This window comes from Hylobates moloch, unplaced genomic scaffold (assembly GCF_009828535.3).
Source record: "Hylobates moloch isolate HMO894 unplaced genomic scaffold, HMol_V3 SCAFFOLD_9, whole genome shotgun sequence".
Taxonomy (NCBI): Eukaryota; Metazoa; Chordata; class Mammalia; order Primates; family Hylobatidae; genus Hylobates; species Hylobates moloch.
The window spans coordinates 21,336,398-21,349,903 of NW_026652284.1; the positions used below are offsets into that span (position 1 = coordinate 21,336,398).

The window sequence follows — 13,506 nt, forward strand, 5'->3', positions numbered from 1 at the left end:
CACTTGAACCCGGGACATGGAAGTTGCAGTGACCCAAGATCGTGCCACTGCACTCCAGTCTGGGTGACAAGAGCGAAACTCTGTCTCAAAAAAAAAAAAAAAAAGAATGAGCAATGGACATGGTCAGAGCCAGGCTTGGCAGGGCTGGCTCCGGCCTCTGGCTGCAGGATGAGAGGGGAAGACTAGGGGCTAGGGCAGGAGTGGGGAGACTCAAAGTTAACAGCACAGGGCCAGGGAGGAACCAGGGTAGAATCAACTGAAATAGAAGACTCTAAAAAGGGATGGTTCTAGAGCCCCATCAGGCCGTGTCACTACATGCTACCTGGTGGACCTGGTGTGTACAGATTTCTTTTCCAGAGGCAATCTTTCAGCCTCTGATCTTCTTCCTGGCTCCTAGGCACCTTTTTGTTACGACTTACTATGAACATTCAACAGGCTGTGACTGGGTTTTACTGAGGTAAAAGGTAACATCGGCAGAGGCCAGCCCGCCTCGGCCTCATTAGCTGGGGGAACTCGAAGTACAGTCAGACAGGGTGGGGCAAATTGACTCATGCCTCCTCATTTTGTGTTTCTTCATGGGAAAATTCCGATGTCTGCTTGACCGCCCGTGGTGATTCATTTTATTCCATATGATGAACATCTGATTTTCTAGGACCTTCATCTTCATTTCACTGAACAATAGCCGTTGGAGGATCTCGTCCTGGAGGGCGAAGCAGGCATGCGTTCCATTGACTTCTTTTGTGTTCACGGCCTTGTTGTTCTTGGAGTCGTTTTCGGAAGTCTTTGGTTTGTCTTCCTCCTTCTAAGCTCCCCAACACCAGGAAAAGGGGAAAGTTGGTTAATAATGATAATCCCTTCCTTGCTTGAACACCTGCTCTGTGCCAGGTGGTTTACAAACATTATCTTAATAGATTCTCACAACTGCCTGCAAGGGGAGCGTCATTGCCTCATTTTGTGGAGACTTGGGACCCAGTAACGGGAAGTCACTTTCTTTCTTTCTTTTTTTTTTTTTTTTTTTGAGACGGAGTCTCACTCTTGTTGCCCAGGCTGGAGTGCAATGGTGTGATCTCGGCTCACTGCAACCTCCACCTCCCGGGTTCAAATTATTCTCCTGCCTCAGCCTCCAGAGTAGCTGGGATTACAGGTATGTGCCACCACACCCAGCTAACTTTTTGTATTAGTAGAAATTTTTTGTATTTGTATTTGTAATTATTAGTAGAGATGGGGTTTCACCATGTTGATCAGGCTGGTCTCGAACTCCCGACCTCAGGTGATCTGCCCGCCTTGGCCTCCCAAGGTGCTGGGATTACAGGCGTGAGCCACCAGGCCCAGCCGGGAGGTCACTTTCTCAGCATCATACAGCCTCAAATTCCCGAGTCCTCCACTTGCCTTTGGTTCATAGGAATGCATGAGATGGCCCGCTAATCTGCCAGTCACAGTGGACATAAAGCCCTTAGCCTAAATATATCTATCTCCAGAGCCCGTTTTTCCAACGTGCCTCTCTGAGCATTTTGTCAGGCCCAGTACGATCTCAAACTGCGAAGTCTCAGTGGTCTCATGACATGCTTTTATCTCTATGATCCTCATCTCTCCCTCCCCTGGTTAATAACACTTTTTTTTTTCTTTTTGGATTCAGCTACAAACTAACAGTCTTTAAAATATTTAAAAATTAAGCCAGGTGTGGTGGCTCATGGCTGTAATCCCAGCACCTTCAAAGGCAGAGGCAGGAGGATCGCTTGAGCCCGGGAGTTTGAAACCAGCCTGGGAAACATGGTAAAATCCCATCTCTACAAATACTAGAAAAAATTAGCCCTGTGCACACCTGTAGTCCCAGCTACTTGGGAGGCTGAGATGGAAGGATCACCTGAGCCCAGGGAGGTCAAGGCTGCAGTGAGCGATGGTTGTGCCACTGCATCCAGCCTGGGCCACAGAGTGAGACCCTGTCTCAAAAAACTAAATACATAAATAAAATAAAATGGTTAACTGAAAAAAATTCAACATATCAGACATGCAAAAAAGGTAAATAATACAACAAATACTCATATTCCCATATCAACTTAAGAAATAAAATATCATAAATATAACTAAAGTTCCCTGTGGACTCTCCCACCCACAGCGTCCTCCTCCCTCCCTGAATATCATCATCTTAACTGTAATCCTGCATTTAAAATTTATTTTTCCATGCATTTCTTTATAAAGTAGTTCTCAATGGGAGGCATTCTGCCCTCCCCAGGGGACATTTGGCAATATCTGGAAATACTTTGGACTGTCATGAAATGGCAGGTGTGCTACTTGGCATCTCATGGGTAGGGGGCCGGGGTTGCTGCCAAGCTAACAATGCACAGGTGACAGGTGAGCCTCCCACAATGGAGAATTATCTGGCCCAAAATGTCAACAGTGCCAAGATTGAGGCATCCTGCCTTAAAATACTTTCACTGCACGTACACATCTATAAATAAGATAGGCTATTGTTTTGCTTTTTTTTTTTGAGACAGAGTCTCACTCTGTCATCCAGGCTGTAGTACAGTGGCGTGCTCACTGCAGCCTCAACTTCTCGGGCTCAGGTGATTCTCCCACCTCAGTCTCCTGAGTAGCTGAGACTACAGGCACGCACCACCACGCCTGGCTCATTTTTGCATTTTTTGTAGAGATGGGGTTTTGTCATGTTGCCCGAGCTATTCTCAAACTCCTGGCCTCAAGTGGTCGTCGACCTGCCTCGGCATCCTAAAGTGCAGGGATTATAGGTGTGAGCCACTGTGTCAGGCTGTTTTGCATGGTTTTTTGCTTTTGTTTTTGTTTTTGTTTTTAGATGGAATCTTGCTCTGTTGCCCAGGCTGGAGTGCAGTGGCATGATCGCAGCTCAGTCCCCATGCAACCTCAGTCCCCTGGGTTCAAGTGATTCTCCTGCCTCAGCCTCCTGAGTAGCTTGTATTACAGGTGTGTGTCACCACACCCAGCTAATTTTTGTATTTTTAGTAGAGACTGGGTTTTACCATGTTGGCCAGGCTGATCTTGAACTCCTGACTTCAAGTGATCCACCTGCCTTGGCCTTCCAAAGTGCTGGCATTACAGGTGTGAGCCACTGCGCCCAGCCTAGCATGTTTTTAACATTAAATGAAAGATGTCATAATCTATGTACATTTCTGCTGTCTTCATTATTCTATTTTAGATATGTATCTATGTTCATCCATGTTAATTTTTTTTATTTTTTTTACATTAAAGTAGTTGTTACTCTTGCCAAAGCATGTTGACATCAAACACGAAATAGGAGAGTCTGGGGTGGTCCTGATTTAACAGCTGAGGTGAGGCAACTGAGGCCTCGTGGAGGGAAGTGATTTACCCGGCACCACCTAAGAGGAAGCTGTAGAGTGGTGATTTAGACCAGAGTCTTGGATTCCCCAGTCTTGCCCCATTATTTCGACACCTACCCTGTTCCCTACCCACCTAATCTAGCTGCAAATATCCCCTATCCCTGAGCTGAAGCCAAGCCCCCTCTTGCTCACCTGCTGGGGCTCTGGGAGGGTGAGCTTGTGTTCATACTTGACCAGCCAGTTGCTAAGCAACAGCAGAAGGAACAGGAACCCAAACAAGGCTGGCTTATAGCTCATCAGCCAAGCTGCCACTGCTCCTATGGTGCCTGCGGAGGCAAGTATCCCATGGAGACTCCTAAAGAGAAATATCAGTTCTGCCAGCATTATGGCGTGGAGGCACACAGGCCTCAGGACCCTGCCTCAGGCCCCTCCATGACAAGAGTCACGGCCACCCACTCCTCTGAGTCATAGCCAGCCCCCTCCCCCCACCCAGCTGCCGCATAACAGTAATAATAACTCCTCCTTTGTCTGAAGCACCCACTATGTGCCAGACTCTGACAGGCAGTTTGAAAGCATTATCTCATGATGTCCTCACAATAGCCAGGTGATGTAGGCCTCCTCATTCATTCACCAGTACTTCTGGCAAAAAAAAATGGCCAATACAGAGCCCCTACCATCATAGGGGCAAAGAAAAGCTATCCAAACTTAGACATAACTGCTTTCACAGTTATACTAGCCCATCTATTGGTCACCTGATACTTTAGGGGAAGGTAACTTTGTTTAATATAATATGTAATATTGATTAGGTTTTGGACTCTGTACAGCTAGACATTAACTTTTTATTTATTATTATTTTACTTTATTTTTGAGACAAGGTCTCACTGTGTTGCCCAGGTTGGAGTGCAGTGGTGTGATTGTGGCTCACTGAAGCCTCCAACTCCTGGGCTCAAGTGATCCTCCTACCTCAGCCTCCTGAGTAGCTAAGACTACAGGCATGTGCCACCACGCCCAGCTAATTAAAAAAATTTTTTTTTTTTTAGAGACAAGGTCTTGCTATATTGCCCAGGCTGGTCTCAAACTCCTAGCCTCAAGCAATTCTCCTGCCTGGAGACATTAACTTTTATTATTTTATTTTATTTATTTATTTTCTTTTTTGAGACAGACTCTCACTCTGTTGCCCAGGCTGGAGTGCAGTGGCACCATCTTGGCTCCCGGTAACCTCTGCCTCCCAGGTTCAAGCGATTTTCCTGCCTCAGCCTCCCAAGTAGTTGGAATTACAGGCACACACCACCACACCCACCTAATTTTTGCATTTTTAGTAGAGACAGGGTTTCACCATGTTGGTCAGGCTGGTCTCAAACTCCTGACCTCAAATGATCCGCCCACCTCGGCCTCCCAAAGTGCTGGGATTACAGGTGTGAGTCCCCGTGCCCGGTGGAGACATCAGCTTTTAAAAAATACTAGCCGGGCACGGTGGCTCACGCCTGTAATCCCAGCACTTTGGGAGGCCGAGGCGGGTGGACCACCCAAGACCAGCCTGGCCAACATGGTGAAACCCCGTCTCTACCAAAAATACAAAAATTAGCCAGGTGTGGTTGCGGGCGCCTGTCATCTCAGCTACTTGGGAGGCTGAGGCAGGAGAATTGCTGGAACCCAGGAGGCGGAGGTTGCAGTGTGCCGAGATCGCGCCACTGCACTCCAGCCTGGGCGACAGCAGTAAGACTCCTTCTCAAAAAAAAAGCATACATTGCTATAGTAATTCCACTTTTGGATATTCCCAAAGAATTGAAAGCAGAGTCTTGAAGAGATATTTGTAGACCAATGTTCACAGCAGCATTATTCAAAATAGCCAAAATGTGGAAGCAACCCAAGTGTCCATCCACAGATGAATGGATAATAAAATGTTATATACACACAATATTACCAGCCTTAAAAAGGAAGGAAATTCTAACATGTTACAACATAGATGAACCTTGAGGACATGAAGCTAAGTGAAATAAGTCAGTCACAAAAAAAAACAAATACCGGCCGGGCGCGGTGGCTCACGCTTGTAATCCCAGCACTTTGGGAGGCCGAGGCGGGCGGATCACGAGGTCAGGAGATCGAGACCACGGTGAAACCCCGTCTCTACTAAAAATACAAAAAAATTAGCCGGGCGTGGTGGCGGGCGCCTGTAGTCCCAGCTACTCGGAGAGGCTGAGGCAGGAGAATGGCGTGAACCCGGGAGGCGGAGCTTGCAGTGAGCCGAGATCGCGCCACCGCACTCCAGCCTGGGTGACAGAGCGAGACTCCGTCTCAAAAAAAAAAAAAACAAAAAAAAAACAAAAAACAAATACCGTATGATTCCACTTATATGAGCTATCTACAATAGTCAAATTCATAGAAGCAAAGAGTAGAATGATGGCTGCCAGGGGCTGGACGGAGGAGCAAATGTAGTCATTGTTTAATGTGTACAGAATTTTGCAAGATTTAAAGAATTCTGGAGATTGTTTATCCAACAATGTGAATGCATCTAACACTACTAAACAGTATACTCAAAATGGTTAGGATCATAAATTTTATGTTATGTGTATTTTATCACAATAAAAACATCTGATATGAATTAGTTATTTCTGGGGAAAAAACGGGTAAGTGCCACCACACCCGGCTAATTTTTGTATTTTTAGTAGAGACGGGGTTTCACCATTGTTGGCCAGGCCGGTCTCGAATTCCTGAACTCAGGTGATCCACCCGCCTCGGCCTCCCGAAGTGCTGGGATTACAGGCATGAGCCACCACACCCGGCCAGGAATTCTTTACGTAAAAATATCAGTTTTAGTGGCTGTGATATTCCAATATAGAATCACGCCTTGCTAGAACCATGCCTCCCTGAACGATGGGATACATTCTGAGAAAAGTGCCATTAGGCAATTTCATCGTTGTGTGAACATCATAGAGCATACTTAACACAAACCTAAATGGTATAGCCTACTACACACCTAGGCTATATGGTATAGTCTATTGTTAATAGGCTACAAACCTTTATGGCACGTTATTGTACTGAATACTGTAGGCAATTCTGTCTAAACATAGAAAAGGTAGAAAAGGTATGGTAAAAATGTGTTATATAATTTCATGGGACCACTATCGTATATGCAGTCTGTTGTTGATGGAAACGTTGTTATGCGGTGTATGATTGTATTAAATTGGTTACCACTTGTTGGGGCTTTTTAAAATTTTTATTGTTTTAGAGACAGGGTCTTGCTCTGTTGCCCAGGCTGGCGTGCAGTGGCATGACCATAGCTCACTGTAGCCTTAAACTCCTGGGCTCAAGCAATCCTTCCACCTCGGCTTCCCAAAGTGCTGGGATTACAGATGCAAGCCACTGTGCCTGGCCTTTGTTGGGTTTTTAGGTTAGTTCTCCTTTATCGTTATTACGTATAACCTGAGATATACAGTGTTGAAGTTAAATCTGTGCACAAACTGAATCTTTCCCTAGAATGCTTTCCTGAAAGTAGAATTACTTGGTCAAAGGGTATGTATGTTTTTAAAATCTAATTTCAAGTTTTATCAAACTATTTTTTTTTTTTTTTTTTTTTTTTGAGACGGAGTCTTGCTCTCTCCCCCAGGCTGGAGTGCAGTGGCGCGATCTCGGCTCACTGCAAGCTCCGCCTCCCGGGTTCACGCCATTCTCCTGCCTCAGCCTCCCGAGTAGCTGGGACTACAGGCACCCGCCACCGCGCCCAGCTAATTTTTTGTATTTTTTTAGTAGAGACGGGGTTTCACCGTGTTAGCCAGGATGGTCTCAATCTCCTGACCTTGTGATCCGCCCACCTCGGCCTCCCAAAGTGCTGGGATTACAGGCTTGAGCCACCGCGCCCGGCCTTATCAAACTGTTAAATGTGCAAACAAGTCAGATAGAACTACGAGATTTAAAACAAGCTCCAATCCACTGTCTCACCCCTTTCCACCGTCAAGTTCCAAGCCTTAGAGACAACCAATTCCAAATTTTTTAGCTGTTTCTTCTGTATTTACCTTGATATTTCTAAATAGTATGCTTATATTATTTTTTGATTTCTCAATTTTGACATTATGTATTTTATATAATATATATAAAATATAAAATATATATATATATAATTACTTTGAGGCGGAGTCTCGCTCTGTCACCCAGGCTGGAGTGCAGTGGGGCGATCTTGGCTCACTGCTACCTCCGCCTCCTGGGTTCACGCCATTCTCCTGCCTCGGCCTCAGAGTAGCTGGGACTACAGGCGCCTGCCACCACGCCCGGCTAATTTTTTTGTATTTTTAGTACAGACGGGGTTTCACTGTGTTAGCCAGGATGGTCTTGATCTCCTGACCTCGTGATCTGCCCGCCTCGGCCTCCCAAAGTGCTGGGATTACAGGCGTGAGCCACCGCGCCTGGCCAACATTATGTATTATATTTTTACGGTGAAAGATAATTTAGATTCCAAGCAGCACCTCCCCCAACAACATCCCTACTTCCCTAAATCCTTAAAACCTTCTCATCTTCTCCCCACAAACTTTCTTTTTTCTCCATTCTCTTAATGTAATTCTATCACTTTGGTTAAAACAATATTCACTGCTCGGCCGGGCATGGTGGCTCATACCTGTAATCCCTGCACTTTGGGAGGCTGAGGTGGGAGGATCACTTGAGGTCAGGAGTTGTAGACAAGCCTAGCCAACATGGCGAAACCCTGTTTCTACTAAAAATAAAAAAATTAGCCAGGCATGGTGGCACGCGCCTGTAATCCCAGCTACTGGGGAGGCTGAGGCAGGAGAATCGCTTGAACTTGGGAGGCAGAGGTTGCATTGAGCCAAGATTGCACCCCTGCACTCCAGCCTGGGCAACAGAGCAAGACTCTGCCTCAAAAAAAAAAAAAAAAAAAAGGAAAGAAAGAAACAAACGAACAAAAGAAGAAATAAGTAAAACAATATTCACTGCTTATGTTTTTATGGTCATGTTAATACAGTTCACAGCTGAGCCATATGTTGTACTATGATTATATTTTCTTTCTTTTTCTTTCCTCTTTTTTTTTAGAAACGCAGTTTCACTATGTTGCTCAGGCTGGACTTGAACTCCTAGGCTCAAGTGATTCTCCCATCTCAGTCTCCCGAGCAGCTGATACTACAAGTGCATGCCACCCCACTCTGATACATTTTCTTTCTTGCATAGCTTTTACTTTTTTTCCTTTCTACACTTGATTGCCTTTTTGTCTGTTTGCTTAGTTTTTTAGAAAAACAACTTTACTGAAGTACTACAGTTACATAAAATATACCTATTTTACATGGATAGTTCATAGAGTTTTCACAAATATATACACCTCTGTAACCATCACCCCAATCAAGATATAAAACATTTCCATCACTCCACATGTTCTTGCTCCTTCTTCTTTTTTAAGTTAAGTCTTGCAAGTCTTTCTTTCTTGTTCTTTTGCAGTCAACCCCCGACCCCCATCTCAGGCAAGGGCTGATTGGAGTCTATCACTAGAGATTAGTTTTACCAGTTCTTGAACTTCACGTAAATGGAATAATTTTTTGACAATTTCACTTTGAAGAGACAGACTATTAAAAAGACAATTGTTTATGTAATAAGTACACACATGCTAAAAGTACACGACCTGTTCCAGTTTTGGGTCAGCAAGGGATTCCTCGAAAAATTAAAAGAATAAACCACTACTATCATTATTAGAAAGAATTAACCTGGAGTAGAAAGAGGTGTTATGTGGATGGGGATGGGGGACATGAAGGATGGGGGACATGGGAGATGGGGGACATGGGGGATGGGAGAAGCACAAGACATGGGGTGCAAATAGGGTTGGGGTCCAGCCAGAAGGAAAAGCATGAACAAAGGCTTGGAGACAAGAGCAATTCCGTCTGGACTCAAACCTGGATTTCCTAACTTGTCTCCATTTTACTACCATCGAAACTGCTGTGCTCTCCAAGTTTTTTGCCCAGTCCAAGCAGGGCAATTATGAATGAGTAAGACGCTCTACCAACATACTTCAGTGTTTTCCCCCATTAGACTGTAAGTTCTTTGAAAGCTAGAACTTCATAATGTAACCCTTGTTACGTAGTAGGCAAGCATTAATAAATACTCGTTGAATTAATGAATAACTGGGTGAGTGAATGAACGAACGCACGCATGCAAACCCGCCACTCCCAGGAGGAAATGGTCACCTTCGGAGGTTTAGTCTGGCCCAGAAGCCCTAAGACCATGGACTGTGCCAGGTCCCACTCCAAACGCCGGGGAGACGCTCTAGGCAAGCTACACGTTCTTTGCTGCGGTGCCGCTCTAGCCGCGAGAACGCCGCTCTATGGCTGCGGGGAAGGGGCGGGGCTCGTGGGCGTCTCCGACCCTTTTTGTCCCGGCGCGGCGGGAGCGCGCTTAGCGCGTGCGTACGCGACGGCGGTTGGCGGCGCGCAGGCAGCGTGAAGCCAGGCGAGGCGAGGCGAGGCGAGGCAAGGCGGTTCGGACCCACGGAGCGACAGACCGAGCGGCCCCTACGGCCGTCGGCGGCCCGGCGGCCCGAGATGTTATCTGGGAAGAAGGCGGCAGCCGCGGCGGCGGCGGCGGCGGCGGCTGCAGCGGCAGCAGCCGGGACGGAGGCTGGCCCCGGGACAGCAGGCGGCTCCGAGAACGGGTCTGAGGTGGCCGCGCAGCCCGCGGGCCTGTCAGGCCCAGCCGAGGTCGGGCCGGGGGCGGTGGGGGAGCGCACACCCCGCAAGAAAGAGCCTCCGCGGGCCTCGCCCCCCGGGGGCCTGGCGGAACCGCCGGGGTCCGCAGGGCCTCAGGCCGGGCCTACTGTCGTGCCTGGGTCTGCGACCCCCATGGAAACTGGAATAGCAGAGACTCCGGAGGGGCGTCGGACCAGCCGGCGCAAGCGGGCGAAGGTAAGGCTCGACTCTTCCCTCAAACGACACCGCCCGGTGCCGAGCTTCCCCGAGGCTGCTCCGCCCTCCCCCGCCGCCGCCCGGTCTTGGGCCCTGCGACCACTCGGACCTCCCCTTGTATCGCTGCCCACGCCACGTCCCCTCTAGCTGGACGGGTGGAGTGAGAAAGGAAAAGTCTTTGCCGGTGTTGACTGCGGTCTTTGTGCTGGGTCCCGAGCGACGTGGGAAGGGGCATCGATGATTGCTGGGAGGGGTATTTTATTCCTTAGGTCTTTCTTGTACACCTTTTCATTTTCTTGACTGGAAAATGGCTCCCTGACGTGGGGTTACGGTTGGCGTTCTTGGAGACCTCACTTGTTTGTTCACAGATAGGTCTGGAAGCTGTTCGGCGATATTGATGGCGTTTCAGCTGGGTGCACGAGGGGGCTGTAGGTTGTTGATGCTAAAGAAATCGCCTTGGCCGGGGAGGTGAAAAGAAAGGGTCGTTTTTGCTTTGTTTTTGTTTGAGCAAAACCCTGCTGTGTGGTAGGAGTTCTAGTCTTTTTTTTTTTTCTTTTTTTAAAATCCTCCCAGCGATCTTTTGGCGTAGAATTTTGCAGATGAGGAAGCTGCTGATTGAGAGAGCAAATAATAGTCAAAATGCAAATATATGGGAAGGAAAAGATTTGACTCCAAACAGTATATACAGACAGTGACTGCCTCAAATGTCTGTGTCCTAGATGCTATATTCAGCGTGTCACCAATATTACTTTTTTTTTTTTTCGCTAAATACCAACGGGCAGGTATTGCTAGACCTATTTTAGGAATGAGTAAACTGAGGCACACAATTTAAGCAACTTGCCTAAAGTCCCAAAGCTAAATAAGTGATGGAAGTGGAATGTAATGCCCACATTCATGTTGTTACAGGGTATCATCAGCCCTTGAAACAAAGGACCACATGGGACACTGTGCAGGGCACTGGGGCAGTATTAGGGCGCAGACTTTAGACTTGGGCCCTTTCTGGAGATTGAATGGTCTAGTTGGAAAAAACAACCTGAATATATATGTGCGTATAGTCAACATTTAAATAAAAATTTGCAGATTATATAATTTATGCTTGAAAAAATTGTCTACATAATTTTTAAGTGTGAATGCCAAGTCAGTGTGTATGGGGAGCTTCTTGAGATGAGTATTACCCAGTCTGAGAGCCCTCATATTTATCTGCCTACTTGAGCCAACTCTCGTTTTTTTTTTTTTTTTTTTTTGAGACGGAGTCTTGCTCTATCACCCAGGCTGGAGTGCAGTGGCCCGATCTCGGCTCACTGCAAGCTCCGCCTCCTGGGTTCACGCCATTCTCCTGCCTCAGCCTCTCCAAGTAGCTGGGACTACAGGCGCCCGCCACCACGCCCGGCTAATTTTTTTTTGTATTTTTAGTAGAGACGGGGTTTCACTGTGGTCTCGATCTCCTGACCTCGTGATCCGCCCGCCTCGGCCTCCCAAAGTACTGGGATTACAAGCGTGAGCCACCACGCCCGGCAAGCCAACTCTCTAAAGTATAACCAGTGCTGGATAAAAGACCGTTTTGGAGGCAAGACTTTCTGGAGCTTTTACCAAAGCATGGGTTAGAAAAGCACAGAGGTTGGTGACACCAGCCCTCAGAAATGAAATGGCAGAAGTCAAGAGTGTTATTTTACGATTTCAATAGACGGGTGGCCAGAAGCCATGTATAAGATGTTTTTAAAAACAGATTTATTGGCTGGGCACAGTGGCCCACTCCTGTAATCCCTAAACTTTGGGAGGCCGAGGCGGGTGGATCGCCTGAGGTCAGGAGTTCGAGACCAGCCTGGCCAACATGATGAAAGCCCCGTCTCTACTAAAAATACAAAAAATTAGCCGGGCGTGGTGGCAGGCGCCTGTAATCCCAGCTACTCAGGAGGCTGAGTTAGGGAGAATTGCTTGAACCTGGGAGGCAGACGTTGCGGTGAGCCGAGATCGTGCCACTGCACTTCACCCTGGGCAACAAGAGCGAAAGTCTGTCTAAAAGCAAACAAAAAAACAGGCTTATTGGGATAATGCATGTATAATAATATTCACCGTTTTAAAATGTATCATTCAGTGGTTTTTAGCATATTTACAAGATTGTACAGCCAACACCACAATTGATTTTAGAACCTTTTCATCATCCCCAAAGACATCTGTATCATTAGCAGTCACTCCCCAGTCCTCCCTACCCCCAGTCCCTGGCAACCACTAATCTACTGTTTGTCTATGGATTTGTCTGTTCTGAACATTTTATATAAAATCTTATGTGGCCTTTTGTATTTGGCTTTAGCATGTTTTCAGGGTTCATTCACGTTATAGTGCTTCCATTCAGTACTTGATAACTCTTTATGGCTGAATAATATTCCATTGTATGGATATACCAAATTTGGTTTATCTATTCATCATTTGATGGACATTTGGGTTTGTTTCCATGTCTTGGCTGTTTTACATAATGCTGCTGTGAACATTAGTGTACAATTTATTTTGTGAATATGTTTTCAGTTCTCTTGGGTGTGGGCCTAAGAGTAGAATTCCTAGGTTTTATGTTAATTCTAGGTTTTACTTTTGAGGTATAGCCAAACAGTTTCCCATAGCAGCTGCACCATTTTACGTTCCCATTAGTAAATATATGAGGGTTCCAGTTTCTCCAATGTTCTTCTTCCTTTTTTTTTTTTTTTTTTTTTTTGAGATGGAGTTTCGCTCTTGTTGCCCAGGCTGGAGTGCAATGGCGTGACCTTGGCTCGCTGCAACATCTGCCTCTGAGGTTCAAGTGATTCTCCTGCCTCAGCCTCCTGAGTAGCTGGGATTACAGGCATGCGCCACCATGCCCGGCTAACTTTGTATTGTATTTTTAGTAGAGACAGAGTTTCTCCATGTTGATCAGGCTGTTTTAAACTCCTGACCTCAGGTGATCTGCCCACCTCAGCCTCCCAAAGTGCTGGGATTACAGGAGCGAGCCACTGCGCCCAGCCTCCTTCTTTTTTTTTTTTTTTTTTCGCGAGACAGTCTCTGTCACCCAGGCTGGAGTGCAGTGGTGTGATCTCGGCTTACTGCAGCCTCCTCCTCCTGGGTTCAAGCGATTCTCCTGCCTTAGCCAGCCGAGTAGCTGGGATTACAGGTGCCTGCCACCACCTCTGGCCAATTTTTGTATTTTTAGTAGAGACAGTGTTTCACCATGTTGGCCAGGATGGTCTTAAACTCCTGGCCTCAAGCCATCCACCCACATCGGCCTCCCAAAGTGCTGGGATTACAGGTGGGGCCACCTCACCGAGCCTGCATAT

At 46.8% G+C, this 13,506-nt stretch overlaps 2 protein-coding genes across 4 annotated transcripts in view; one reads left to right on the top strand and one right to left on the bottom strand.

The window, feature by feature from the left end:
- Positions 1-434: 434 nt before the first annotated feature.
- TEX46 (testis expressed 46) lies at positions 435-9,300 on the bottom strand. Of its 2 annotated transcripts, none has more exons than XM_058444610.1 (3): positions 9,200-9,300; positions 3,504-3,666; positions 435-802 (listed from the first exon to the last, which is right to left on the bottom strand). In XM_058444610.1, the coding sequence occupies exons 1-3, from the start codon at positions 9,232-9,234 to the stop codon at positions 500-502; spliced, it is 501 nt and encodes a 166-aa protein (XP_058300593.1). In that variant the 5' UTR covers positions 9,235-9,300; the 3' UTR covers positions 435-499. The 2 variants fall into 2 exon arrangements, with proteins under 2 accessions (XP_058300593.1, XP_058300594.1); XM_058444611.1 differs by having other exon boundaries at positions 3,504-3,637; positions 9,200-9,264.
- A 400-nt stretch (positions 9,301-9,700) lies between these two features.
- The window catches only part of KDM1A (lysine demethylase 1A), a 64,388-nt gene continuing 60,582 nt past the window's right edge, over positions 9,701-13,506 (top strand). Inside the window, exon 1 of one of the 2 annotated variants that reach the window (XM_032759246.2) lies at positions 9,701-10,204. In XM_032759246.2, the coding sequence (XP_032615137.1) occupies positions 9,845-10,204 (360 nt within the window). In that variant the 5' untranslated portion in view covers positions 9,701-9,844. The remainder of the gene's footprint in view (positions 10,205-13,506) is intronic. The other variant, XM_032759244.2, reaches the window with a different exon arrangement.

Coding starts and splice junctions, on each gene's coding strand:
- TEX46 (XM_058444610.1), bottom strand. CDS start 9,234: ATGGTAGTAAAATGGAGACAAGTTAGGAAATCCAG. Junction 3,667..9,199: donor AGACAAGTTAGGAAATCCAG/GTTTGAGTCCAG, acceptor ATTTCTCTTTAG/GAGTCTCCATGGGATACTTG. Junction 803..3,503: donor CCCTCCCAGAGCCCCAGCAG/GTGAGCAAGAGG, acceptor TGGGGAGCTTAG/AAGGAGGAAGACAAACCAAA.